The 25188-nt window shown below is 49.8% G+C and overlaps 1 protein-coding gene across 1 annotated transcript; it reads left to right on the top strand.

Moving 5' to 3' along the window:
- The first annotated feature begins 9567 nt into the window (after positions 1 to 9567).
- Ap2s1 (adaptor related protein complex 2 subunit sigma 1) lies at positions 9568 to 20575 on the top strand. Its single transcript, XM_021167543.3, has 5 exons — positions 9568 to 9770; positions 14615 to 14764; positions 18514 to 18627; positions 19970 to 20029; positions 20193 to 20575. Exons 1-5 carry the CDS (start codon positions 9768 to 9770, stop codon positions 20292 to 20294), a joined length of 429 nt encoding a protein of 142 aa, XP_021023202.1. The 5' UTR covers positions 9568 to 9767; the 3' UTR covers positions 20295 to 20575.
- Positions 20576 to 25188: the final 4613 nt, after the last annotated feature.

Genomic DNA, 25188 nt, shown 5'->3' with positions numbered 1-25188 from the left:
GCCGCCCAGACACCTCTCCAGACCATTTCTAAGCGTATTCCATTTCCTACAACCCTGATAGCTGTCAGCCTGCTTCTGCCTCTGTGTACACGGCATTTGTCTTTGTTGTTGTTGTTGTTGTTGTTGTTAGCATCATACGAATCATGATTCTGTTCTCTCAAGCCACCTGGCTGGTGGCATCCCACTGGTTAAATATACATTAAAGGACATTCTTGTCTACTGTCAACCACCAGATGATAGTCTATTTGATTTTTTTATATAATTTTATTTTTATTTTACGTTCATTGGTGTTTCGCTTGTGTGTGTGTGTCTCTGTGTGTGTGTGTGTGTGAGTGTGTGTGTGTGTGTGTGTGTGTGTGTGAAGGTGTCAGAAGCTCTGGAGCTGGAGTTACAGACAGGTGTCAGCTGCCTTGAGATGAGGGTGATGAAAATTAAGCCCCGGTACTCTGGAAGTGCAGCCAGATATCTGCTTAACTGCTGAGACTTCTCTCTAGTCCCTGCCTATTTGATTTTTAGTCTTAAATTTATCTGCATCTCCCTGGAACTCACAAGGATAGAGCCGCACAGATATCAAAGGACATGAGATGTGTCCTTTCAGTCTTGGGGTTAGCTTTGCTAAGAGGAAGAGGACTGAAGAGGTGGTGGCCTGAGTAAAGCTGTCCCTGTCAACAGCACCATACTATGTCGGCTTGGGACACAATAAGTGGAAAGTGATTGCTACTTCCCCTTTGTTGCTTGAGAGGGTGAGGACCCATCGCCCTGCCACATGAGGCATGAGGAGTAACTCACCAGCCCTGCTGAAGAGGAGGTTCCAACGTGCGGGGTTGTACACCCGATATCTCCCCATGCTTCCTCACCGTGTAACATGGCTGACAAGCACTTACTGTAGTGGGGTCTGTGCCCCATCCAAGGGAGAAGGGTACAATGGAGCTTGGGGATGTTCTGCTCTGCAAGCATATCAACCGAGTTTGAGTGTGGACACTGTAAGCTGAACCCATCCTCTCCATACCCAGCTTCTCTCAGAACACTTAGCCAAAGTTAAGACAGTATGTCTACCAACAGTGTGTCCCTTAGCTGACCAGGTCCTGTCAGGTTCCTTTCGGAGTTAATCTTACAGGCTCCATGGACGATCTGTCCGGAAAACTCAGGACATGTGTTTGTCCGTGCATGGTGATGCTGGGCATGCATCAACTTGGACACTTAGCGGGAAGGCCGTGTTAGCTGTCGAAGCATCAATCAGAGTTCAGGAGACCACAGACACTGCCCAGCTTATGTGGGAAGCACAGTGTAGCGTCTTTATCATTAGCTATATCATATGTTACACCTCTGATTACAAAATATAGGGTTCATGTAAGATACCAATCTATAATGTCTGCTTTTTTCTTACTGGACAAAGGGCAGGGTATTATATGCTATCAACTGAGCCTTTTCCTGAAAGATAATTGCAAAAACCGTAACGCCTGGCTAGGGAAAGACCTGTTGGAGTGTGATGGCAACCTTCGGCCAAAACTCTGCAAACACCCTCTTGTTCACAAGGGATGGCTGGCAAACACCTTCTCCTGCCCTGACCTCAGTTCAGCAAATCTCCTTCCATTTCCCATTATCTTTTTACATCATACCTGGCTAATTTTTTTTTCTAGACACAGTGTCTTGTGTATCCCAGGGTAGCCTCAAACTTCCCATGTAGCCACGGATGACCTGGGACAGACTGTGGCTTCATGCTAGATCCACCTGTCTCTGCATGAACCACCATGCAGATTAATTTTTTAATTACATGTGTGCAGAGATATATGCATGTGAATGTCAAAGACTAAAGGTGTTGGATCCCATCCCACCCACCTCAGTGACTGACTGGACATGGAACTTGGGTCCTTTTAACCCCTGTGTCATCTCTGCCAGCCATTTCTCCAGCCTCTCTTTTTTGGTTTCTTTCTTCTTGTTTGTTTGTTAAGATTTATTTATTATATGTAAGTACATTGTACCTGTCTTCAGACACCCCAGAAGAGAGCATCAGATCTCATTACGGATGGTTGTGAGCCACCATGTGGTTGCTGGGATTTGAACTCAGGACCTTCAGAAGAGCAGTCGGTGTTCTTACACACTGAGCCATCTCACCAGCCCTGTTTGTTTGTTTTGTAAGACAGAGTTTCTCAGCCAGGCATGGTGGCACATGCCTTTAATCCCAGCACTCGGGAGGCAGAGGCAGGCGGATTTCTGAGTTCAAGGCCAGCCTGGTTTGGCTATCCTGGAATTAACTATGTAGAACAGGCTGGCTTCGAACCCAGAGAGATGTGCCTGCTTCTGCCTTCCAAATCCTGGAATTAAAGGTATGCACCACCACCAGGCTCCTTTTGGGTTCTTGATCTGAGGTCTCATGTAGCTCAAACTTCATAAGTAGCAAAGGATGACTTTGAACTCCCAATCCTTCCACATGCAAGGATTAAAAGCACTCACAATCACACCTATTTTTGTCAGGGAGATTATGTGTGTGTGCGTGTGTGTGTGTGTGTGCATGTGTATCCATAAACAAAATGTTAAACCAGGAGTTTCAGTGAATGGCTGTAATCCTGACATTTGGGAGGCTGAAGCAGGAGGATCAATGCAAGTTAGAGGCTAGTCTGGTCACATAGTGAGTATCAACATGGCAAGATCCCATGCCAAAAAGAATCAATCTCTCTCTCTCTCTCTCTCTCTCTCTCTCACACACACACACACACACACACAACAATCGATCAATCAATCAATAACATTTTAAGATGTTTCAAAACAAAATTTAAAAAAATAAAAAAATTTAAATTTTAAAAAATTAAATTAAATTTAGGTTCTGCATAGGAGAGGAAACACTCAGTGTTTGTCTCTCTAAATTTGGCTTTCCTCTTTCTTCACAGTCTATTTATATCACATTTTCATAGTCAGTCATCCCCTAAGGGACATCAGGCTTGTTCCAGTTTCTAGACAATGGGAATATTGCAGCGACAAACACAAATGTGAAGGTGAAATATGATAAGGCAGGAAGGATCACTGCCCGTACTGTCTGTTTACCAAGCATGACTTCACTTGCTACCTGGAAAGCGTCTGTGCCCTTAACAACCCGCTGACTTCCCAAGGGACTTCTGTAAAACCTCACCCGTGCCACCTTGTGGCTTTGGAGTATAACATGAGAATACAAAATGGTCTGGGGGTGGAAACCTTTCAGGAGCCATCATGGCTTTGGTCCACCAGTGACACCGCTTCTCATCCACTCTTGTTGGTGTTGGAGTGGCTTTTTCCAGAAAGATTCCCACAACATTTCTGGAGGCCCTAACAGGATATCCTTCACCATGACCCCAGTTGATCAAGAATGACTGCCTCTTCAGGGCCTCTCAGACAACCAAAGGTCTCTGGAGCCAGGAGGAACGCATACCCACATACCCGATGGGATTCCAGGATCCCTTTCTAGGGGCCAAAATGACTATGACACCCAGGATCAGAGTCTCTGAGTCCAGATCAGGCAAGGGCACGCCCCCTCCCAGAGGAGACAGGCAGGAAGAGCCAGTGCAGCCTGGCTCTTCACCCCACAGAGGATTGCATCCAAAGCCCCGATGAGGACCAAGGTGGTACTGGTATTGATCTCTGGAGAAACAGACAGACTGGGAATTTAAAACGGGAGTCTATAACTTCTGAATGAATGAATGGTGGATGAATGTGAGCACACTTGCCATTCTCCACACACCTGCAGCTACAGAATCTGATTCCATTAGTAGGAGCAGAGGTGACCGAGCATGGTTAAATCACGGTGTGGCAAAGCAGGCACCTTCTACCCCACTCTATGCACTACAAGGAGTGGAACATATAACCTCCCCCAGCTCCTGGCTACAGAACTCTTGTCACAAGGTCTGCACAGTCCTAATACAAACCCACACAGTCGTGCAAAGATTGTTAAGCCTGAAGACACCAAGGAAGCACCCACACTGGCATCCCCAGGGGATGGAACTTTTCACATGATGCTGCCTCCCTAGTGTTCCAACTGTCAGCATCACAGGGAACCAAGATGGCTGCAAGACCATCTCATCCCATCCTCCAAAAGCAGTGAGCTACGCAACGCTCATCAGCCTCAGCCACAGCCCAGCCCTGCCAACCTCTGCCGGATGCATTCCAGATACAAGCCCATTCCAGTGTGTTCTCTAAGGGAATATCGGGCCTTTCCTCCATCCACAGTGGCAGCTATGTTATTCAGCCACACACTTACCAGAAGAGGAGGGAGAGCCCCTTCATGATTGTGTAGAAGTTGTAGAAGAGATTGTCTCCTCACACCCAACAAAGTTCAGCTCCCCAGCTCAGATGTGGAACCTTTTACTGGTCAGAGCTGAAACCTATGAAAGGGGACTGCTTACCTCAGGGAACAAAGAAGCTAAACCCAGAGTCCAAACCCTCCATTTCCTAGGAGCTGTGTGGGCCCCCTGGCTATGGAAGTGATACACTGCCAGGCTCACACCAAGAGCCAAGGTAGTCCAAGAAGACACAGCTCCAAAGTCCTATCCCAGCTGGGCGGTGGTGGGGCACGCCTTAAATCCCAGCACTCGGGAGGCAGAGGCAGGCGGATTTCTGAGTTCGAGGCCAGCCTGGTCTACAAAGTGAGTTCCAGAACATCCAGGGCTGCACAGAGAAACCCTGTCTCAAAATACAAAAGACAAAACAAAACAAAAAAACCAAAGTCCTATCCCATTATCCAGAACTCCCCTCACAATAGGCCAGAAACAAAAGAATGACAAACACAACTGATATGGGCCAGGGAGCTGGTTCAGTGAGTAAAGTCCACACTGTCAGGCCTGATGACCTGAGTTTGATTCCCTAGACCAACTGTGTTGGCTTACAGATAATTCTGTTAGACTCTTCCCAGGGACCTAGCAACAGTTACGTCATCACCGGCCAGTTAAGTCATCACCTGCCGCCATTACTACCTACGCCGCTGCCGCCACCAGGTGCAGGTGACTTGGCAGCGTATTAGAGGACTGCTCACTACCCCAGTCCCTCTTCTCTTCTCTCTCTCCCTCTCTCTACTCCCCCCCATTCTCTCTCTCGGTCCCCACACATTCCCAGCCGACCTCTCTGTCTTTCTTTCTGCCCTCCTTTGTCCCCCTTCTCTACCTCTTCTCAGGGTCCTCACTCCCCTCCCTTCCCTACAATAGCCATCCCTCACACCAGGTCTGCCTCACGGTGTGATTTCTCAGGGGTGCCTTGGCATGGCCTTCCAGGTACCCCGTGACCCTTGCCACCGCTGTGTTATATTTCATATAACAGGCTGAAGGAAGGTTTTGTTCCGGCCTACTCATGGACACTGTGGCATGTTCACGTACCCACACATACAATAAATAAATAATTCACAAGTTTAAATTTAAAAGAACTGATAGGGCTAGTGAGATGGCTCAGTGGTTAAGAGTGCCGACTGCTCTTCCGAAGGTCCCGAGTTCAAATCCCAGCAACCACATGGTGGCTCACAACCATCCCTAACGAAATCTGATGCCCTCTTCTGGTGTGTCTGAAGACAGCTACAGTGTACTTACATATAAATAAATAAATCTTAAAAAAAAAAAGAACTGATAAAGGGGCTACTAAAAATCAGGAGGGCTGGCTGAATACCACAGATAGGAAAATAATAATCCCAGAGATGACCACTTCCAGCCCACTCCCACAGTGACACACCTACTCCCACAAGGCTACACCAAATAGTGCCACTCCCTGGGCCAAGCATATACAAACCATCACACCTGGCAAGCTCTCACAAAGCTTTCCCTGGGGGGGGGGCACTGCCCTCCAAGAACCACTAAAAGAAGCCAGTTGCGGTGGCACATGCCTTTGACCCTGGTGTTGTGGGGTAATCACCAGGAAAGACTGCTCAGACATGGGTGTGAGCCAATAGGAAGTTGTGATGGTGTGTATATCCTTGGACCAGGGAGTGGCACCATCTGAAGGTGTGGCCTTGTTGGAATAGGTGTGACCTGGTTGGAATGGGTGTGTCACTGTGGGTGTGGACATAAGATCCTCACCCTAGTTGCCTGGAAGTCAGTCTTCCACTAGCAGCCTTTGGATGAAGACATAGAACTCTCAGCTCCTCCTGTGCCATGCCTGCCTGGATACTGCCATGCTCCCACCTTGATAATGGACTGAACCTCTGAACCTGTAAGCCAGCCCCAATTAAATGTTGTTTTTTATAAGACTTGCCTTGGTCATGGTGTCTGTTCACAGCAGTAAAACCCTAACTAAGCCAGTCAGGACTGTCGGATGTGCTTGTGTGAAGGCAGGTTATAGGAATGACCAACCGAAGCCTGACTAATAACACAAAAGGGGTGTGTTTAACTGGGCTACCTGCTCAGGTCACAGAAGTAGGCCAATGTGTGGGAAATGGAAGGGGCTGTACCAGACTAGTTAAAAGAGCAGTAGCTCCTAATGGTGCATCCTTAGCCTGTCCCTACGGTGTTTACACCTGCTACCCAGGAGACAGAGGCTGACCTGTGCTCTACTGTGATATGCTCCCAGGCAGTGATGTCCAGCCATACTTACATCCCTTAGATTAAAAAAGTAAGAGAACTCCTGCACTTTTACCAGTCCTGCTAGGCATGGCCCTGCCTGGGTCCATGAGGTGCCTCTGCAATAGGCATCTAACAAGTTCACTCAGCACAGCCAGGTCCCCACTCAGATAAAGATGAACCGTTGTTCAGGAAAGCACAGTCACTCTCCAGAACCAGAGAGATGCACTGGCTGCAACGTTCCTCCAAAACCGTGGAGGATTAGGCATGTCCACGATTCAAAATAAAGAAAGCTGTTTTATGCTAATTACTCAGGAATCGTATGAGGATTCGCCAAAGGTGTGTTACTGGGAAAGTGAGGCAAAAAGTACAGGAGAGCCATGGAGTAAATACGGACAACAAGGTGGGGGGGGGGGGAGCCTGGCTGCCTCTGCTATGGGGCTGCTTATGATGAGGGTGCTGGGACTTCTATTAGGAACATGTTTATTTATTTATTTTATTTATATACTTATTTAATGAGTACACTGCAGCTGTGTTCAAACACACCAGAAGAGGGCATAAGATTCCATTACAGATGGTTGTGAGCCACCATGTGGTTTCTGGGATTTGAATTCAGGTCCTCTGGAAGAGCAGTCAGTGCTCTTAACCGCTGAGCCATGTCTCCAGCCCCACTGGACCACGCATCTTAAACTCCCCGTCCAGCTTCATCAAAACTAGAAGGAAAGCACTAGAACAGCAGCTGATAGGCCAGAGTACCAACCGCTTGCTTCAGGATATATTCATAAGTTATGTAGGCGAAGAGAAAGGGAGGACACAGGACCAATTACTAGATTTATCCGTTTGTTCAGTGGTTTGCTTAAAGTGCTGTCTGTACTGCTTAATTAGTAAGTGTGACGTCACTCACCACCTGGGACAGAAAATAACCTGGAGACACAGCTCAAACAATCCGGGTGGTTGCCCTGCCACTGAAGCCACACAGGCTTCCGTAAAACTCTCCCTCCACTGCCCCACCTTGTGGCTTTAGAGTGATAAAGATGATAATACCAACCAGACCTGGGAGGGAAGCCTTCCTGCAGCTCACCTGGCTAAGGTCCACCAGTGACGGCTCCTCTCTTCCACGCTCATTGGTGCTGGGGCTTATTCTAGGAAGAACCCCACACGCACAAGGACATTCTCCCCTTGCTTTTCTCTTTACATCTTTTAAATTTATCCTCTGTGTTTCTGTGTGTGTGTTTGTGTATGTATGTTAGTGTTGTGTATGTGTTTGTGTGTGTGTGTGTGAGAGAGAGAGAGAGTGTGTGTGAGAGAGAGTATGTGTGTGTGTGAGAGAGAGTCTGTGTGTGTGAGTGTGCATGTGTGTGTAATTCAGAGGACAACACAAGGACTTTCTCTCCTTACTTTTCTCTTTACATCTTTCAAATTTATCCTCCATGTTTCTGTGTGTGTTTGTATATGTAAGTTAGTGGTGTTTGTGTGTGTGTGTGTGTGTGTGAGAGAGAGAGAGAGAGAGAGAGAGAGAGAGAGAGAGAGAAAGAGAGAGAGAGAGAGAGTGTGTGTTTGTGTGTAAGTCAGAGGACAACTGGAGAGGGCAAATCAAATGGAGATTCAGTTCTCTCCTTCCTCCATACAGCTTCTAGTGACTGAACACAGGTCATCGTCAGGCTTGGCAGCAGTTGTCTTTATCCACTGACCTATTTGCCTGGTGCAGGTTTTAGAATTTTGAGACAAAGTCTGACTCTGTAATTGAGGCTAGCCAGAGAGTCCCTATATAATACAGAATAGCCTCAATCCATACCAGTACACTTCCATGGATTTACAGACACTGTGTCTAGCCCAATTCCTATCTTTATTTTATTTTATGTACATATGTAGTTATATTTATGAGAAAACCTACATCCCTAAGCTCAACTAATTAGAGCACTGCATAAGCATAGAAAGGCAGTTAGTTACATTTTTTAGGTCCACAGTGTAATGTCTTGTTTAAGACTATTTCTGCCTGGCATCAGTGGTGCAAACCTTAAATCTGGGTAAGCAGATCTCTGAGTTCAAGTCCAGTCTGGTTTATGGAGTGAGTTCCAAGACAGCCAGGACTACATAAGAAACCATGTCTCAAAAGTAAAATAAAATAACCTACTTTCCCTGAGACTGGTGTGGTGGCATATGCCTATACTGTAGACCCTTGGGCGGCAGAAGCTGCAGGATCAGGACTCCAACTGATCCTCCCCTACAAGGCCAGTCCTAGGCCAGTCCAGGATACATAAAACCCTGAGTTTAAAGGAAAAAAAAATCACTGGAGGGAAGAGTGAAACGTGCCTTCTGAAGGTGACAGAGATGATGCCTTACAGCAGCTGGGAGTTACTGCTCAAGGCCTGTAGGAGACGGCCCATCAGCATTTCACCACAGGTGGGGAAGGATTGAGATGCTGGAGAGAAGACTTTTTTTAAAAGCTTTTGCTACTCTAGCAGATTCGGCTCCCAAACCCCAGTTCCTAGGTTCTTGTGCTGTCTTCTACCTCTGTGGACACTGCAGGCATACTGTAGACTTACCTACATGCAGGTAAGAACTCAAACACATAAAATAAGCAAAAAATTAAAAACCAGTCGCAGTGGGTGCGAGAGTCATATTCTCAGTAGTGTATTCTGTTAAAAGATGCCCATGTCCAAGTAAGCAACGTTCACATCAACAACCCCAGATCAATGCCGTGGGTCACACGCTCCGCAAGAAAAAAATACATAAAAAAGGGAACACTTTGGAGAAGAAAGGGTTTTGGTGGAGGAGAAAGAAGTAAGCTAATAGTAATGGGGAAATATTATCAAAGCACATTATATATTATAATTTAAAGCAAAGTTCAAAAGAAAAAAACTACTATTCCCAGCATGTCCCTGCTGGTAGCTTTGGGATCGAGGAGCACTAGAACCACATTTCCCGAAATGCAACGCTCGCTCAGCCTACTTTTAACCTATGGAAATTGTCCTTATTCAGAGTCCTTCATCCACAATGCATTTGGTACTTGCATTTGGTGGCTAGGTCTCTTGATAGGAAAAAGGGCAGTCGCAGAGCATGCTGGGAAGGCGTTAGACCGGGGCCACCCTTGCCAACGCGTGCGTTTAAACTACAACTCCCAGAGGGCCGTGCCCGAGGAGGAAGGCGGGTTCTCCTGCCGGAAGTCAGTTCTAGCCCTGGGCCCCACAACTGCAAGCAGAGCGGGAGCCGCCCTGTTACAGCGGGACCCGGGCCTCTGGGGTCCGGACAGGGGTCGCCATGGTAACGGGGGGAGCGTCGTACCGGGCACAGGCGGGTGTGGGGGGTGTTCACGTACGGTCCCCGGGGTTTCGGTTTGGAGCTGACAAGCTTCCTCCTGCCGTGGATGATCCGGGCCGGGCGCGGGTTCTCGGGATTGGGGTCAGGAATGGGGATCAGGGGCTGGATGTTGTGCTGCGGGGTGTGCTTGTGGTTCCAAGCAAAGGATTTGGAGGGGAAAGAATGTCCAGGGGAGGGACTGCTTTGGTGGGAGACATTTTGGGGGTGATTTTGAAACCACAGAGGCGGGAGAAGATATTGGAGATGAGGAAGGGATGATGGAAAAGAACCAGAGACTCTACAGACAGGGCAGAGAGGATTCCTTATGAGAAGGAAGGAGCTGGTTTTAAGGAGAGCTAGTGTTAGGGCAAGTTGGATATGGCCAGGGAAGACACTCTCCAGGGGAAGAAGAGGACCCTGGAGGCCGGAAGTTAGCCCCTGTAGGATTAGAATTAGGCTGCTGCAAAAGGAGAGAGGGCTGTAGCAGTAGAAAGTGGATTCTAGAAGAAAATGGGGAGCAGCTGAACAGAATGTTGCACAGAGGAGAGATCCGGGGTGCAGAGTAGGCTTGGAGGCGTCACATTTGAGGAGGGGGAGCTTTGGGATCAAGGGCTGAGCACTGGACTTAGGGGAACCAACACCTCCAAGACGGGCCTTTGTCAGAACAGGAGGTGAGTAGAGGTCTTGGAGGTTCGATGCGACCTTTGTAAAAAGGGAGGCCAGCCTTGGACAGGGAGAAGGGGTGCTTGTAATGAAGGACAGGTGAAGCTTCACAGAGTCGGGGCCAAAGGTGCTGGGGTCAGGGGGTGGAGGTTACAACGAACAATCATCGGGGGAGGCGGTCGGGAGGCTCCCTGAGGGTACAGCAGAGGGATGGATGTAGGGACTAGGGGCTGCTCAGATGTGTTCCCAGGAGTGGAACGATTCTCACTGAGGGAAACAGAAAGAAGTATTGGTTGGAGGGCAAGTGGGGTAGGACACAGAGGGCTTAACTCAGCCTTGCTTCCAGCTGTTCTTCCCTTCTGCTCCTGTGCCCACCCCTTCCCTTCCTGGGTTTCCCTGGCTCAGCAGAAGTGGTTCTTGGAATGGGGCATGTAACATCCTGTTTCTGGTTTTCTGCTTAGGTTGAATAAGGCAGATAGGTTGAGGGAAGAATGGGGCTCAGGAAAGACCATGGAAGCCAGTAAAGAATCCAGGGCTCAGGGTATAAAGACTTGGAGGAACTAGCTCTGCTTTCTGGTTGTGATAACTCTGGGTCTTAGCTTTGTCATCTGTAAAATGGGCAAGAGCATTATATGTCTGGACAGACAGGGCTCCAAACTAGGCTTCCCAGCAGGGAACCTTTGAGCCCTGATTTTCCCCTTTTCCGTTTTTCCCCCTCAGTACCTAGGATTGAACCCCGGTAGAGGATTGAACCCCGGGTCTTTGGCATGCGGCTTGGGTATTTTACCTTCAGCTAAATTTTCAGCCTTGTGGTTTCTTTCTCTCTCCTCCCTCCTTTCTCTTCTGCCCGTTCTGTGCGCTCTCAAGTTGGCTCTCTCTCTTCTCTCTTCTCTCTCTCTCCCTTTTTGTTTGTTTGTTTGTTTGTTTGTATTGAGGATGAAACCCAGGGCCTTGTACATGGTTGTAAGTCTAGTACATCTCCTGCCACTGAACTACATCTCTGTCTTTCCTGTGTTTTATTCTCATTTTACGTTACATATGTAGAGGTTAGAAGTGACTTGCCCAGTCAGCCCTCTCCTTCCACCATGTGGGTCTCAGGGATCAAACTCAGGTCTTTGGGCTTGTCAACCTGTACCCACTGAACCAGCTCACCAGCAGTGTTGTTTTGCTCTCCTTGAGACAGGATCTTGCAGATATCCCAGGCTGCCTTTGAACCTCTAACCCACCCCCCACCCCCATCTTAGCCTTTCCAGTAGCTACAATCACAGATGTGCATCACTGGGTGGCTGGGGTATGAGTTTCTGAAAGTGAAATGACAGGACACACTTTATAATGCTACTTAGAAGTTGGGGCTTAGGATGTGTAGTATATAGTAGCCGCATGCTGCGCCTCTTATAGATGTTACCCTGTTCACTGGTCTAATGAAGGAAGGAGGAAATCCCATTGTGTCCATTACACAGAAGGGGAAGCTGAGGCCCACAGAGGGTCCACAGAGGCCCATCAACATAAAGCCACTGCCTGAGAGTACTCCGATGTTTCTAGGTCGGAGTGTGTGCTCTTTGCCGCTTGATTGAATGCATCTGGGGTAGCAGTTCTCAACTGTCATGTCCCCTTTGGGGGTCAAATGCCCCCGTCACAGGAGTCACCTAAGACCATCAGAAAACACAGATATTTATATAATGGTTCATAACAGTTGCAAACCTACAGTTAAGAAGTAGCAACAAAAATGTTATGGTTGGGGGTCACCCTCAACAGCATGAGGAGGTCTAGGTCACACGATTGCTGATTTTACTGAGGACTCACTGGGCACTGGGGACTGTGCTGAGCGCTTGTAGCTTCGACTCAGTTGTTTTGTTTCCTGTCGTACTGGGGATTGAGCCCCAGGCCTGGAGCGCACTAAGCAGGCACTCTATCACTGCCATTCGTCCTGTTTCCAGGCAGGGTCTCACCAAGTTGCCTAGGCAGGCCTTGAACTTGTGATCCTCGTGCCTCGGCCTCCCAAAAAGCTTGGATGACAGGCCTGTGCCACCAAGTCTACCTGACTTACTCAGCTTTCAGAATTGCTCTCTGACAGGTTGGGGGTCTCATGACTTTCCTTCTGAGCCAGATAGAAGGTAGTCGGACTAACACAGAGTGTGTGGTCTGAGTCAGACCCGCTGTGGGTGGTTTTCTTTTGTGGTTTGCGGGCTCACGGTACAGCTCACAGTACAGTACACTGAGACCCCAAACAGCTTGGGTATTTAAGTGTCAAGGCTCACTTGCCCCGCCTGGAAGATGTGAGGTCCAGGTTCTAGCCCAGAATTCACCGTAGTAACAAACAAACGTCATGGGTTGAAATGGCTCAGAGGGGAAAAGCCCTTGTCACATAGGCTCAGCAACCTGGGTTTACTACTAGGCACCCAAGGTCGGAAGGGGCAATGGCCCCCCTCAAAATCCTCTGACCTCCACACAAGCAAACAAGTGCCAGAGAGAGTGCAAACGCTGCCCAGAGAGGATAGACAGTTTCCATACAGCTCAGCAGTCTGCTCTAAGTAGCTCGCCAAAAACCAAGGCTACACATAGAGACCTGTATGCCATTTCTCACTGTAGCCCGAAGTGGAAGTTGTACCGTGGTCCCTCAGCCGAAGAATGAATCAATGAGCTAACCCAGATCCATACGTACAGTAGCCTTCGCCTGCAGTCAGGGAGTGGGTGGAATAGGCCTGCATTGCCATGCTTTCAGGCTGAGGCAGGAGGATCCTGAGTTCCAGGCTTGCCCCGGTCATTCTTGGCAAAGGAGAGGAAGGAGGCATACTAGAACGAGCAGTGACTGCGGCACAGCCGTGAGTGGGCTACGGGGTGAAGTCTGTGGTGCCTGACTTGTTTTGTTTTGTTTTGAGACCAGGTTTGATATGTAGCCTCAGGTGGTCTGGAACTCAGTATATCAACCAAACTTGCCTCATACTTACAGTAATTCTCCTGCCTCTGCCTCCAGGGTGTTGGGATTCCACAAAGCACCAGTAAAACCAGTCATAGTGGCCCACACTTGTAGTCTCAGAACTTTGAGAGGCTGAGGCAGGAGGATTTCCCTAAGTTCTTGGCAAACCTAGGCTGTATAGGGAGACCCTGTCTTTTAAAAAATAACAGAAAAGCAAGGGCTGGAGAGCTGGCTCAGCAGTTAAGAGCACCTATGCTCCTGCAGAGGACCCAGGTTTGTTCCCAGCACCCACATCGGGTGGCTCACAGCCGCCTGGCATGCTACCTCCAAGAGGTTTGATGCTTCTGGTCTCTATGGGTACCTGCATGCAAGTGCACATACTAGCACAAGGAACCAAACACAGCTGAGCCTGTAATCCCCGCATTTGGGAAGTGGAAACAAGAGGAGCAGGAGTTCAAGGTCTGCTGGACTGTATAGTAAACTTGAAGCCAGCCTGGGCTGCAGGAGACAGGGTCTCAAAAAAAAAAAAAAAAAAAGGAGGGCTGGTGAGATGGCTCAGTGGGTAAGAGCACCCGATTGCTCTTCTGAAGGTCCAGAGTTCAAATCCCAGCAACCACATGGTGGCTCACAACCATCCGTAACGAGATCTGGCGCCCTCTTCTGGAGTGTCTGAAGACAGCTACAGTGTACTTACATATAATAAATAAATCTAAAATTGTTTAAAAAAAAAAAGGAACGCGCTAGGAACTTGGACACAGAAGTCCAAATATGAACATGGATTGAGTGCTTCTGTATCCAACAGTGAGATGGCCATAACTTGTTGTTCAGTGGTAGTGCGTGTCATCCCCCAGTGAGCAGCCAGAGGTGTGGCTCAGCTCCTGCCTGGCTCACACAGGCCTTCAGTGCTTCCCTAGCCCTGTGACCGATCCCCTATCCCTTATAAGATGAGATTCTTGGGAAACTTGATTTGAGGGTAAGGAAGTGGCTTCAGGGATGGATGGATGGATATAAGATGAACTAAAGCCTGGGGCTTGGTCAGTCACTCATTGGAAGTGGGGTCGCAGCCCATGTTTAGAGTGGTGCAGCAGGGTCCCAGGGAGGGAGGCAGCCTTAGAGAGCTGGCCACAGGGAGAGCCTGGGCCCCGACATCTCTCCCATAGAATGTCTCGTGGTGCCCACCCTGAGCTGTGTCCCCCGCATCTCTCATTCCCTCCCCTGCTTGCTCTAGATCCGATTCATCCTCATCCAGAACCGGGCAGGCAAGACGCGCCTGGCCAAGTGGTACATGCAGTTCGATGACGACGAGAAGCAGAAGCTGATCGAGGAGGTGCACGCCGTGGTCACCGTCAGGGATGCCAAGCACACCAACTTTGTGGAGGTGACTGACACCCTCTTTCTGCCCCCTGCTTCCCTGGCTCCTCCTCCTCCTCCCCCGCTCTAACAGCAGCACTGCCCGTGACCTCCTCTCTATTAATCCACTCCCCGTGCTTTTAGCTCTTTTTCTTTTTCAAGGGTTGTGGATGTGGCTCATTGAGTACAGAACACACAAGCGTAGGGAGTTGAGTTCAAATCCTCAACACACCCACAACCCTGTTCATTCAGGTGACTTTCAACCAAGATCTGCAGGGCTGAGGGAGTAGGAGGAGATGTTTTCCCCGAGCAGCGAACATTCCAAGCCTCCAGGGAGGAGCAGGTGCAAAGGCCCTGAGGCATAAGCTGGGTGGAGAGTTCCAGGAGGGACAGGCAAGGAGAATCAGCCTGGCTGCGGTCCTGAGGCCTTTGGACACACTTAGTGGCCAGAGCCACAGAATGGTTTGGAGCAGGGGACATGAGTTGGCACAGGCTTCCAGGATCCCCCATCTGTCTGGCTATGCTTATCTACTGTTGGGGGGGGGGGGGGGCATGCATGTCATAGTGTGTATGTGTGTGGAGGTCAGAGGACAGCTTTGTGGACTCATTTTCTCCTTCCACCTTTGTGTGGGCTCCAGGGATGGACATCAGGGCCAGGCTTGCAAACTGCCGCAATCTGCTGGCCATAGTTTTAGTGCTGACTTTTCGTTGTTTCTCTGTGTTCATTTTTAGAAACAGGCCTTGTGTGCCTCCAGCCTGCCTCAGACTGCCTGTAGCTAAGCATAGCTTTGAATTCCTGATTCTCCTGCCTCTGTCACCCAAATGTTCGGATTACCTTGGTTTTGCCTTTGTTGAGACAGAGTCTCACTCTGCAGTCCAAGCTAGCCTGAAAGTCACCGTGTAGTCCAGGCTTGCTCTGAACTTGAAGCAATCCTCCTGCCTCAGCCACCTGGGTGCAGGGGAACACAGGTCTATTCCATCTCGAGACTGGCTTCAAACTCATAATCCTCCGGCCTCAGCCTCCTTGGTGCTGGGGTCACAGAGCTGTACCACCACACTTGGGAGCAAGAACAGGAGCAGGAGACCCCCAAGGTGGTAGCAGTGTGGCACAGAGGGGGGCTCGTTCTTCCAAGATGTGCCCCCCCCACACACACACACACACAAAGAGAGCAGGGTTGGGGTGAGAAGCATGAGGGAGGTGTCTGCTCTCATTCCACAGAGGTGTTGGGATAGAGAGGCTGGGGAAGGGAATGGAAATGGAGTTTCAGCATGTCCTGGGTACCCAGGCTCAGGAACTCGCTGGAACAGTGAAGAAGCACAGACCAAGTGCACGCTATAGCATCCCAGGTCCTTACCATCTAAGGACAGCTCAGGACCCCCATCGCACTTTAAGCCTGTTAGAGAAGCTGTTCATGTCTCATGGTGTCCCTGGTGCTGCCTTGAGCCGAGATAACATTGAGCAGATGCCACTTGAAGTCAGCCACGTGCTAAGTCCTGAGCTATGAACAGTGACATTGCTAATAATTTAAAGAAACTTGGTGAGTACTAGGACTGATGGCTCACACCCTTAGTCCCAGCATCCGGGAGGTAGAAGCAGGCAGATGTCTGAGTTCAAGGCTAGCCTGGTCTCCATAGAGTTTCTAGCCAGCGAGAGCTGCACATTGAAACCCTGTCTGCAAAAGGAAAGTTGCATGGAAGGCTGAGGATATGGCTCAGTTGGTAAAGTGCTTACCCAGAATGCATGAAGTGCAGGGCTCGAAGCCAGAGCCACATCACATGGGGTGGTGGTGCCTGCCTCTGTTTCAACACTTGAGAGGCAGAGGGGGGTTCCTCAGTTACATGGTGAGTTTATGTCCAAGATGGGCTACATAGATACTGTCTTGAGGACAAGTGCATGCTTGCAACTCTAACATTGCAGTGCATGCCTGTAACCCTACCACCACAGTGCATGCTTGTAACCCTACCACTGTAGTGCATGCCTGGAACCCTACCACCACAGTGCATCCCTGGAACCCCACCACCGCCATGCATGCCTGGAACCCTACTACCAAGGTGTATGCCTATGACATAGGCACTGAATTCCTGTGCGTGTTTATGTGTGTGGCAGGGCAGAGTACAGAGGCCACAGGTCAGCCTTGAGGGTCGTTCCTCAGGAGCTGTCTACCTTGTGTTTTGAGATAAGATCTCTCACTGAGGCCTGGTGCTCTAGCCTGACAGACCAGCGGGCCTCCAGCACTGGGATTAAAGCCTGTGGCTCCACGTCTGCCTCTTTGCTGCAGAGTGAGACTTTATGGATGAGCCTTTCTTTTTAGGGAATGGCGATGGGGTAGGGGTGTCTGTGTAGCCCTGGCTCTTCAGGAACTCACTCTGTAGACCAGGCTGGCCTCAAACTCGGATCTTCCTGCCTCTGCTTCCCAAAAGTGTGTGCTGCCACCACCCACCGTTTTCTCCCAGTTTAGACAGTCTCCCTCTGTAGTCCTGGGAGACCTCCAGCCCTGACTATCCTTCTGCCTTTATCTCTGAGGTAACGGTTTTCCCCACACTTGAGAAGTGGATGTGGAAAGATCAAGAAAAATTTGAAGTTAGTATAGGCTATATATAAAGTTCCAAACCAGAGTTGTATAGAGAAACCTTGTTTGTACAAATAATAAATAAATAACAAGCAAAATAATATTTTAAAAAAAAATGAACTGAGCTGAAAAAAAAAAAAAAATTCCAGGAGTCACAAACTATGTAATTCACCGCAGTTACCACCAGGTGGTGCTCTACATACATCCCAGAGAAAACTTGGGTTTGGCTAAACACCAGCCATATCCCAGTGTGCACATCCATATGTGTTAACTGTACACTCCTCCTCTTGTTTGTTCACTGTGCTGAGACCAGAACATAGATCCTCATGCATACTAGGCAGGGGCTCCACCTCTGAGCCACGCCCCAGCCCCTGTCCAGTGTCCATGCACACAGTATTAAGTGTCTACCCCAGCACAGGTGTGCCTCGCTGTGGGCCATGTGAGCATTATCCTAATGTTTACATGTGTACGTTGAGCTTCCTGGAACTCTAAAATTCAAAATGCCCCAAAATAAGAAACTTCCGTGTTTTGTTTGTTTGTTTGCTTGTGTGTTGCTAGGCTGATCTGAAATGCCTTCCTCTCCTGAGACTTTGAGCCAAGTGTAGTGCTGCATGTCTGTAATTCCAGCACTTGGGAAGTGGAGGCAGGAGAATGAGAAGTTCAAGGGCATCCTCAGCTACATAGCCAGTACAAGTTCAGCCTGGGCTACATCGTAGATTTTATGCTAAAACAAACAAACAAGCTAAAACTTATTTTTGTTTTGTATTGAGTTACGGTCTACTACATAGCCTGGACTTTCTTCAAAGATGTGATCCTCCTGCCTCAGCCCCCTACTGCTGCCAGGCCTAGTCACGGTCCCTGCCCTGGCTCCTTCACAATCTGTTCCCTGTGCCTGGAACTCCCCCGACTGTCTTCCAGCTCTCAACTCAGTGCCCTCCTTTGGGAAACCTCCCTGACTCCCAGGATGAAAAGGGATTAGGGCCCTATCCTGAACCCCCAAGTCCAATCATGCTAACCCTGGGGATTTCCATCCCACTGCCTGAGCAAGTGACCCTCTGCTGGACCATGTGTCAAAGCTGGCTGTCACTACTGCCCTGCCGTCCCCTCCCCTCCCCGAGGCAGAAACAGCCCGTGCTCACACACACAGTGGAACAGCTGGCATCTGGCCCCCTCTGCCAAGCTCAGTCCTGCTCCTTTCTGCCCACAGTTCCGGAACTTCAAGATCATCTACCGACGCTACGCTGGCCTCTACTTCTGCATCTGCGTGGATGTCAACGACAACAATCTGGCCTATCTCGAGGCCATCCACAACTTCGTAGAAGTGAGTCAGGTGCCGGCCCAGGAGGCCCTGGAGTGCTGGGGTGGCCATTTGTCCTCCCACCCCCACCCCCAGCCTTCCTCTGTGTGCATGGTTCTCTCTTTCTAATCTGCCTCTCCCTCCTCACCTCTCTCATCTGTTCCGGCCTAGTGCCTCTTCTATCTGCCCATCTGCCACCTGGCTCCACCTTTGACTAATCATGGTGTGACTGTGCCTATACAATGGCATGTATGTATGCGCGTGTGCGTGTGTAGGTCAGAAGAGAACATGGAGCAGGTGTTGCCCTTCCAGCCTGTGGTTCCAGGGCTTGAACTCGGTCAGCAGGCTTGGCAGCAGGCACTTGCATCAGCTGAGCCCTCTTCCTGACCCCTTTCTTGGTGTCACAATTGAGGTCTTCAGTTGTCTGTCATCCAACAGTTGTGTCCTCACTGGTTCAGTCACTATTTCTGTCTATCTGTCCTCTTGATAACTGGCTTGTTTCTGTGAGACAGTGTCCTCCCTTGTAGCTCAGGATGGCCTGGCACTCATGATCTAGGTTCCCCCCTCAGTTTTCCCCATGCTCAATGACAGTCAACACAACTGCCTTACTGTCTCTTCCTCCATCCACTGTGCGTGTGTGTGTGTGTGTGTGCATGCATGCAAGTATGACATGTGTGCAGGCACCTGAGGACCCAGAAGGCATTGGGCATTAGACTCCCTGGTGTTGGACTTGAAGGCCATTGTGAGCCACCTGACGTGGGTGCTGGAAACTAAATTTGAGTCCTCTAGAAGGACAACCTGTGTTCTTAACCACTGAGCCATCTCTCCAGTTGCACATATCCTCCCTCCCCTGACCCCCTTTTTTGAGACAGGTCTCATAGAGCCCCAGCTAGCCTCAAACTTGCTGTATAGCCAGGGGTGACCTTAAATTCCTGCCTCTACCTACCTCCCGTGTGCTAGGCTTAGAGATGTGGTCCACTAAGCAGGTTCTATGCAGTGCTGGAGATGGAACCCAGGGCTTCGTAAATGCTTGACAGACACTGAACTACATCCCAGGCCTCCCAGCCTGTCTCCTTTCCTATTTTATTTATTATTATTATTACCACCACCATGTGTGTCTAGTGTCTGTGACATGTGTGTTCATGCGGGCACACATGTGCTGCAGCTTGCACAGGAAGTCAGAGGACAGGCTTGGGAGCTGTGACGTGTGTGTTCATGTGGGCACACATGTGCCACAGCTTGCACAGAAGGTCAGAGGACAGGCTTGGGGCTGCTTTTCTCCTTTCACCATGGGATACAGGGTTCAAGCACTGATGGCCTTGTCTGTACCTGTCTCTTACCCATGGTCTTCCTCTCCTTCTCTCAGGTGTTAAATGAATACTTCCACAATGTCTGTGAACTGGACCTGGTGTTCAACTTCTACAAGGTAGGCTTGTAGATAAGTGAGCAAGAGGTGGCTGTAGGGATGTGCCCAGAGCCACCAAAGATCTGCCTGCCCCTGCCCGCCCCCATGCTGTTTCTCTGCTCAGGGTCTACCCTCGGCTCCCTTCCCTCACTCCAGCTTGACCTGCCCTCCCTTCCTTGCCCAGGTTTACACGGTGGTAGATGAGATGTTCCTGGCAGGAGAGATCCGAGAGACCAGCCAGACGAAGGTGCTGAAGCAGCTGCTGATGCTGCAGTCCCTGGAGTGAGGGGGGCTCCGCCCAGCCCGGCCTGCTGGACCAACCTGCCTGCTCGTCCCCTGCCTGCCAGGCCCGAGGCCCACCCCAGCAGCCCCTTCCCTTCCTCAGCTGGCCCAGAGGAAGGACCCCGAGGGGTCTAGGCCACAGGGGAGGAGGCCAGAACCCACTGCCTCTGGGCCCTCCGTGGATGGCAGAGGCCACCGTGATGTCCCGAGTAACTGTGCCATTGTTGTGTGATGCTGTGAGTGTGTGTGTGTGCAGCCCCCAATAAACCTGTGGTCCTGCCTGGCCTGGCTGTCTGAGCCCTCATCTGTCTACCCTGGGAACCAGCGACCCTTAGGAAGCCTTGCCCTTGGTACATCAGTGAGTCAGTCAACAACATATCACATTGATCTAAGAAAAGCAGAGAGACCTAAGCATACTTTAGACATACTTGAGCCTACACAGGGCCCCAACACTGTGAGGGATGACAGCTCTAGACATGAAACACTCGCTCTAAAATCCTACCCAGAGACAGCACCTAACAGTACGGAGAGTCTGCTGCCAACACACGCACACCCAGCCTTGGGTTTGGTTTGGTTTTGAGAGACGGCCTGGCTGTGTAGTTTTGCCCCCCTCCCGAGTGCTGAAATTTAGGGGATGAGGCACAAGTTCCAGCGCAGCCCCTAGATTGCTAAAGAAGAGTCTTGACTCCCACCCCCAAGATCAGGGATTGCAGTGTGTTCCCACATCCAATTTCTAAGAAATTACTTTGTGCTTACAAGATTATGAGGAAGGGTACCTAGTTGGCCCTTTTTCCCAGGGAGACGGCTGAAGCCAGAAAGATGGCAAGACTTAACCAAAGCTCATGTCTGCATTAGGTTCATGTGGAGCTGCTTTTGAGACCGGGGGTGGGGTGGGGGGGTGCTTCCAAATCTTTGTTGCTACCTACTAGATCCTATGTCGCTGGGAAGGTAGTGTAGTTTCTCACCAACAGCCCCTTGCCAAGGGGGCTGGAACGGTTCCTGCTGTCGCCTAACCTTAGCCTGGGCAGACCCCAGCTTCTACCCACTGAGTATGACAGTGTGACAACAGAAAAGGCCCTGAAACCAGGCCTAGGAGGCACATGACTCTATGCCAGATACTTAAGAGACTGAGGCAGGAGGAATAAAAATTCAAGGCTTGCTTGTGCTAGAGTGAGGTCAAGACCAGTCCAAGCAACTGAGACCCAATCTCAAAAGGCAAAAAAGGGTGGGGACATTGCTCAGTGGTAGAGCCCCTGCCTAGAATCCCCCCACTGAAGGGCTGGGGTGTGGCTCAGAGGTAGAGCCCTGTCTAGAATCCCCCAGTGAGGGGCTGGGGTGTGGCTCAGAGGTAGAGCCCCTGCCTAGAATCCCCCAGTGAGGGGCTGGGGGTGTGGCTCAGTGTGAGAGCCCTTGCCTAGAATCCCCCAGTGAGGGGCTAGGGTGTGGCTCAGTGGGAGAGCCCCTGCCTAGAATCCCCCAGTGAGGGGCTGGGGTGTGGCTCAGTGGTAAAGCCCCTGCTTAGAATCCCCCAGTGAGGGGCTGGGGGCGTGGCTCAGTGGGAGAGCCCCTGCTTAGAATCCCCCAGTGAGGGGCTGGGGGCGTGGCTCAGTGGTAGAGCCCCTGCCTAGAATCCCCCAGTGAGGGGCTGAGGTGTGGGTCAGAGGTAGATTGCTTGCCAAGTATGTGTGAGGCCTTGAGTTCAATTCTCAATACAAAGAAGAAGAGGAAGGAAAAACTGGAGAAAGAGCAGGTGAGATGCTTGCCACCAATCCTGATGGCCCATGTGTAAGCCCCAGACCCACACAGTAGAAAGAACCAACACCTGCAAGTTGTCCTCCGACTTCCATAAACTGTGCCCTTCCCTGTCCCCACCCAATAAATAAATAAAAGGTGTACTTAAAAGCACAGAGAAGAAACAGGGCCCTGTATGCTTCTCATCTCTGAGAACAGAATGTGATGGGCACCGTCCCCACCTCTGACTGGCATCACAGTGAAGCAGGGAGCAGCTCTGTATGCCATGGTGCCTCTCTCAGACTTTACCACTGCAAAAGGCAGATGCAAACCAGCATGGCCCTTAGCAGTCATGGCCTTCAGGAAGATTACTCAGGTTGTCTCATCTACACAACTCAAGCTGCCTTGAACTCATTACCATCCTCCTGCCTCAGCTTTCCCAATGCTGGGATTACTTGCTCAGCTGGTGATAACTGTTTTTCCTCATCTGTGTTTGTGTGAGCATCCCATTAACTAATCTATGAGCAGACATTATTCTGTAGACATTAAGTGACTGCAGTGTGTCCGTGCATTACCGAGACCGCCGAGGTAGCTGTAATGACAAAGTGGACAGGGGATATATTCCTGTTGGTAGACTGCTTGCCTAACGTGTACACAGCCCTGGCTTCAATTCCCAGCACCACATAAAGTAGGCATGTGACCCACATCTGTCACCCCAGCACTGAGGAGGTAGAGACAAGAGGATCAAGGATTCAAACTCTTATGTGGCAGATTCAAGACCAACCTGGGTTATGTGAAATCCTGCCTAGAAGGCAGAAACAAAACAAACCCTGCCTCAACCAGGTGGAAGGAGAGATCTGACTTCCAAAAGCTGACTTCTGACCACATGGGCAAATACACACACACACACACACACACACACACACACAACAGCAGTGACCTCACATGGGCTGAGCATCTCCACCTGGCAGGTAGGCATGCAAAATTGAACAGCCAGGCTAGAGAGGAGCCAAGCAGCTCCTAAGGGAGGCAAACACACGCCCCGTGACTCAGCAATGCTGTCCCTAGCAATACTCCAAAGAAATAAAGCTTCGTTCTGTCCACACACGCCTGTGTCCACGTGTCCGTGGCAGTTGTGTTCTCAGAAGCCAGCCCGGATGCCAGCCCATCCCATCGGTGAAGGAAAGCATCGGTCCACACAGACACAAATCAGCCGGCCATAGAATGAACTGGAGCTCTGACACACGCCACAGCGGGGACAGTGCATCTGATGGGAGCGGAGGGAGATGTGGGTGGAAGCAGGAGGATCAGGAGATCAGGGTCCTCAGCTACATGAGACCCTCTTTCATAATAAATAGAATATGAATAAAAATACTATGTTAGTTCCTGCTCCAGAGAAGACAAATCCATTAACACGGAAAGCTAGATTAGTTTGGAGAGAAAGGGAGTAACTTCTCAATGCACGTGTGTGTGTGTGTGTGTGTGTGTGTGTGTGTGTGTGTGTGTGCGTGTGTGTGTGTGTGTGTGTGCGTGTGTGTGTGCGTGCGTGTGTGTGCGTGCGTGTGTGTATGCATGTGTGTATGCGCACACGCATGTGTGCTTGTGTGTATGTGTGTATATGCATGTGTGTGCGTGTGTGTATGCGTGTGTGTGTGTATGTGTGTGTATGTGTGTGTGTGTGTGTGTGTGTGTATGCATGTGTGTGTGTGTAGGGATTGAATAGACTTTGTAGGCTAAATAAAGGCTCTACCACTGATAATACCTTCTAATAAGTGAGCCTCATAGAGTCCCCAAGCTGCTTCCTGGGGTATTTCCGGCAGATGCTATACGCCCAACCAACCCTCATATATATACCAAGCCGTTAATTTTCCTTCTTTTTAATTTTTAAAGCCACGTCTCAGTAAATATCCAGGCTAGCCTTCAACTCACTTTGTAGCCCTGACCAGCCTTGAACCTGTGAGCCTTATGCCTTAGCCCCTCAAATGCAGAGATTTTAGGCCTGCACCACCAGGCTTCCTGGTTGGCTTTGAGATGGAGTTTCACTGGGTAGCCCATGTTCAGTTCCCAGGACCTACATGGCAGCTCACACTACCTGCGACTCCAGTTGCACTAGATCGGACACCCTCGCACAGACACACTTGCAGGCAATACACCAACACATGTGAAATAAAAATAGGTCAGAGATTTTAGCCGAGCAGTGGTGGCTCCTGCCAAATTCTACATTCCTGTGCCTCAGCTTTCCCAAGGTCAGGATTTCTAGCTTAGCCCACCACATCTGTCTCACAGGATTCATTTGGGGTCTCGAAAGTTCCTATCGTCAAAGCCACGTCTTTCTGGGGACTGTTACAGAAATCCCAGGAAACAAAGACTCATAGGAAAACTAAGCCTCAAGGAAAGGCACCGTCATTTTAAGGCCAAATATAAGATTGCCCAACAAGAAGTTAAGATTTAGTCTTAGTGACCAAGAGAACGTGATGTCTGCATGGCCTTGCAGGAGGCTAGCACACACATTCAAAATGAAACTTTTTTTAAAAATGTACATGAGTACACTGTCACTATCTTCAGATGCATCAGAAGAAGGCATCAGATCCCATTACAGGTGGTTGTGAGCCACCATGCGGTTGCTGGGATTTGAACTCAAGACCTCTGGAAGAGCAGTCAGTGCTCTTAACCACTGAGCCATCTCTCCAACCCTGCTTTATTTTGTTTTGAGACAGGGCCTCTCTATGTATTCCTGACTGTCCTAGAACCGGCGCCGCCCCCCTTACCCCCCCCCCCCCAGGCTGGTCCTGAAGTCACAGAGATCCCCCTGCCTCCAGAGTGCTGGGATTAAAAAGTGTGCAACACATTTAGCTGCAGCCTCTCTTTTTTTGTTGTTTTTTTTCAAGACAGGGTTTCTCTGTTTGGCCCCAGCTGTCCTAGAACTCACTCTGTAGACCAGGCTGGCCTCGAACTCAGAAATCTGCCTACCTCTGCCTCCGGAGTGCTGGGATTAAAGGTGTGTGCCACCATGCCTGGCTGCAGACTCTCTTTTTAATTTTAATTTTTATCTATTATTATTGTGTGTGATTATGCATTTGTGTGTAATGCATAATGTATGTGTGTGCACTTGGGAATGCCCAAGTGTCCACCTGTCTGTAACTCAGTTCCCAGCACCCTCATTGCAG

The sequence above is a fragment of the Mus caroli genome, unplaced genomic scaffold (assembly GCF_978045245.1).
Source record: "Mus caroli unplaced genomic scaffold, Mus_caroli_1 scaffold_8, whole genome shotgun sequence".
NCBI lineage: Eukaryota > Metazoa > Chordata > Mammalia > Rodentia > Muridae > Mus > Mus caroli.
Note: the sequence above shows the minus strand (reverse complement) of the source record. Positions and strands in the feature narration are given on the sequence as shown.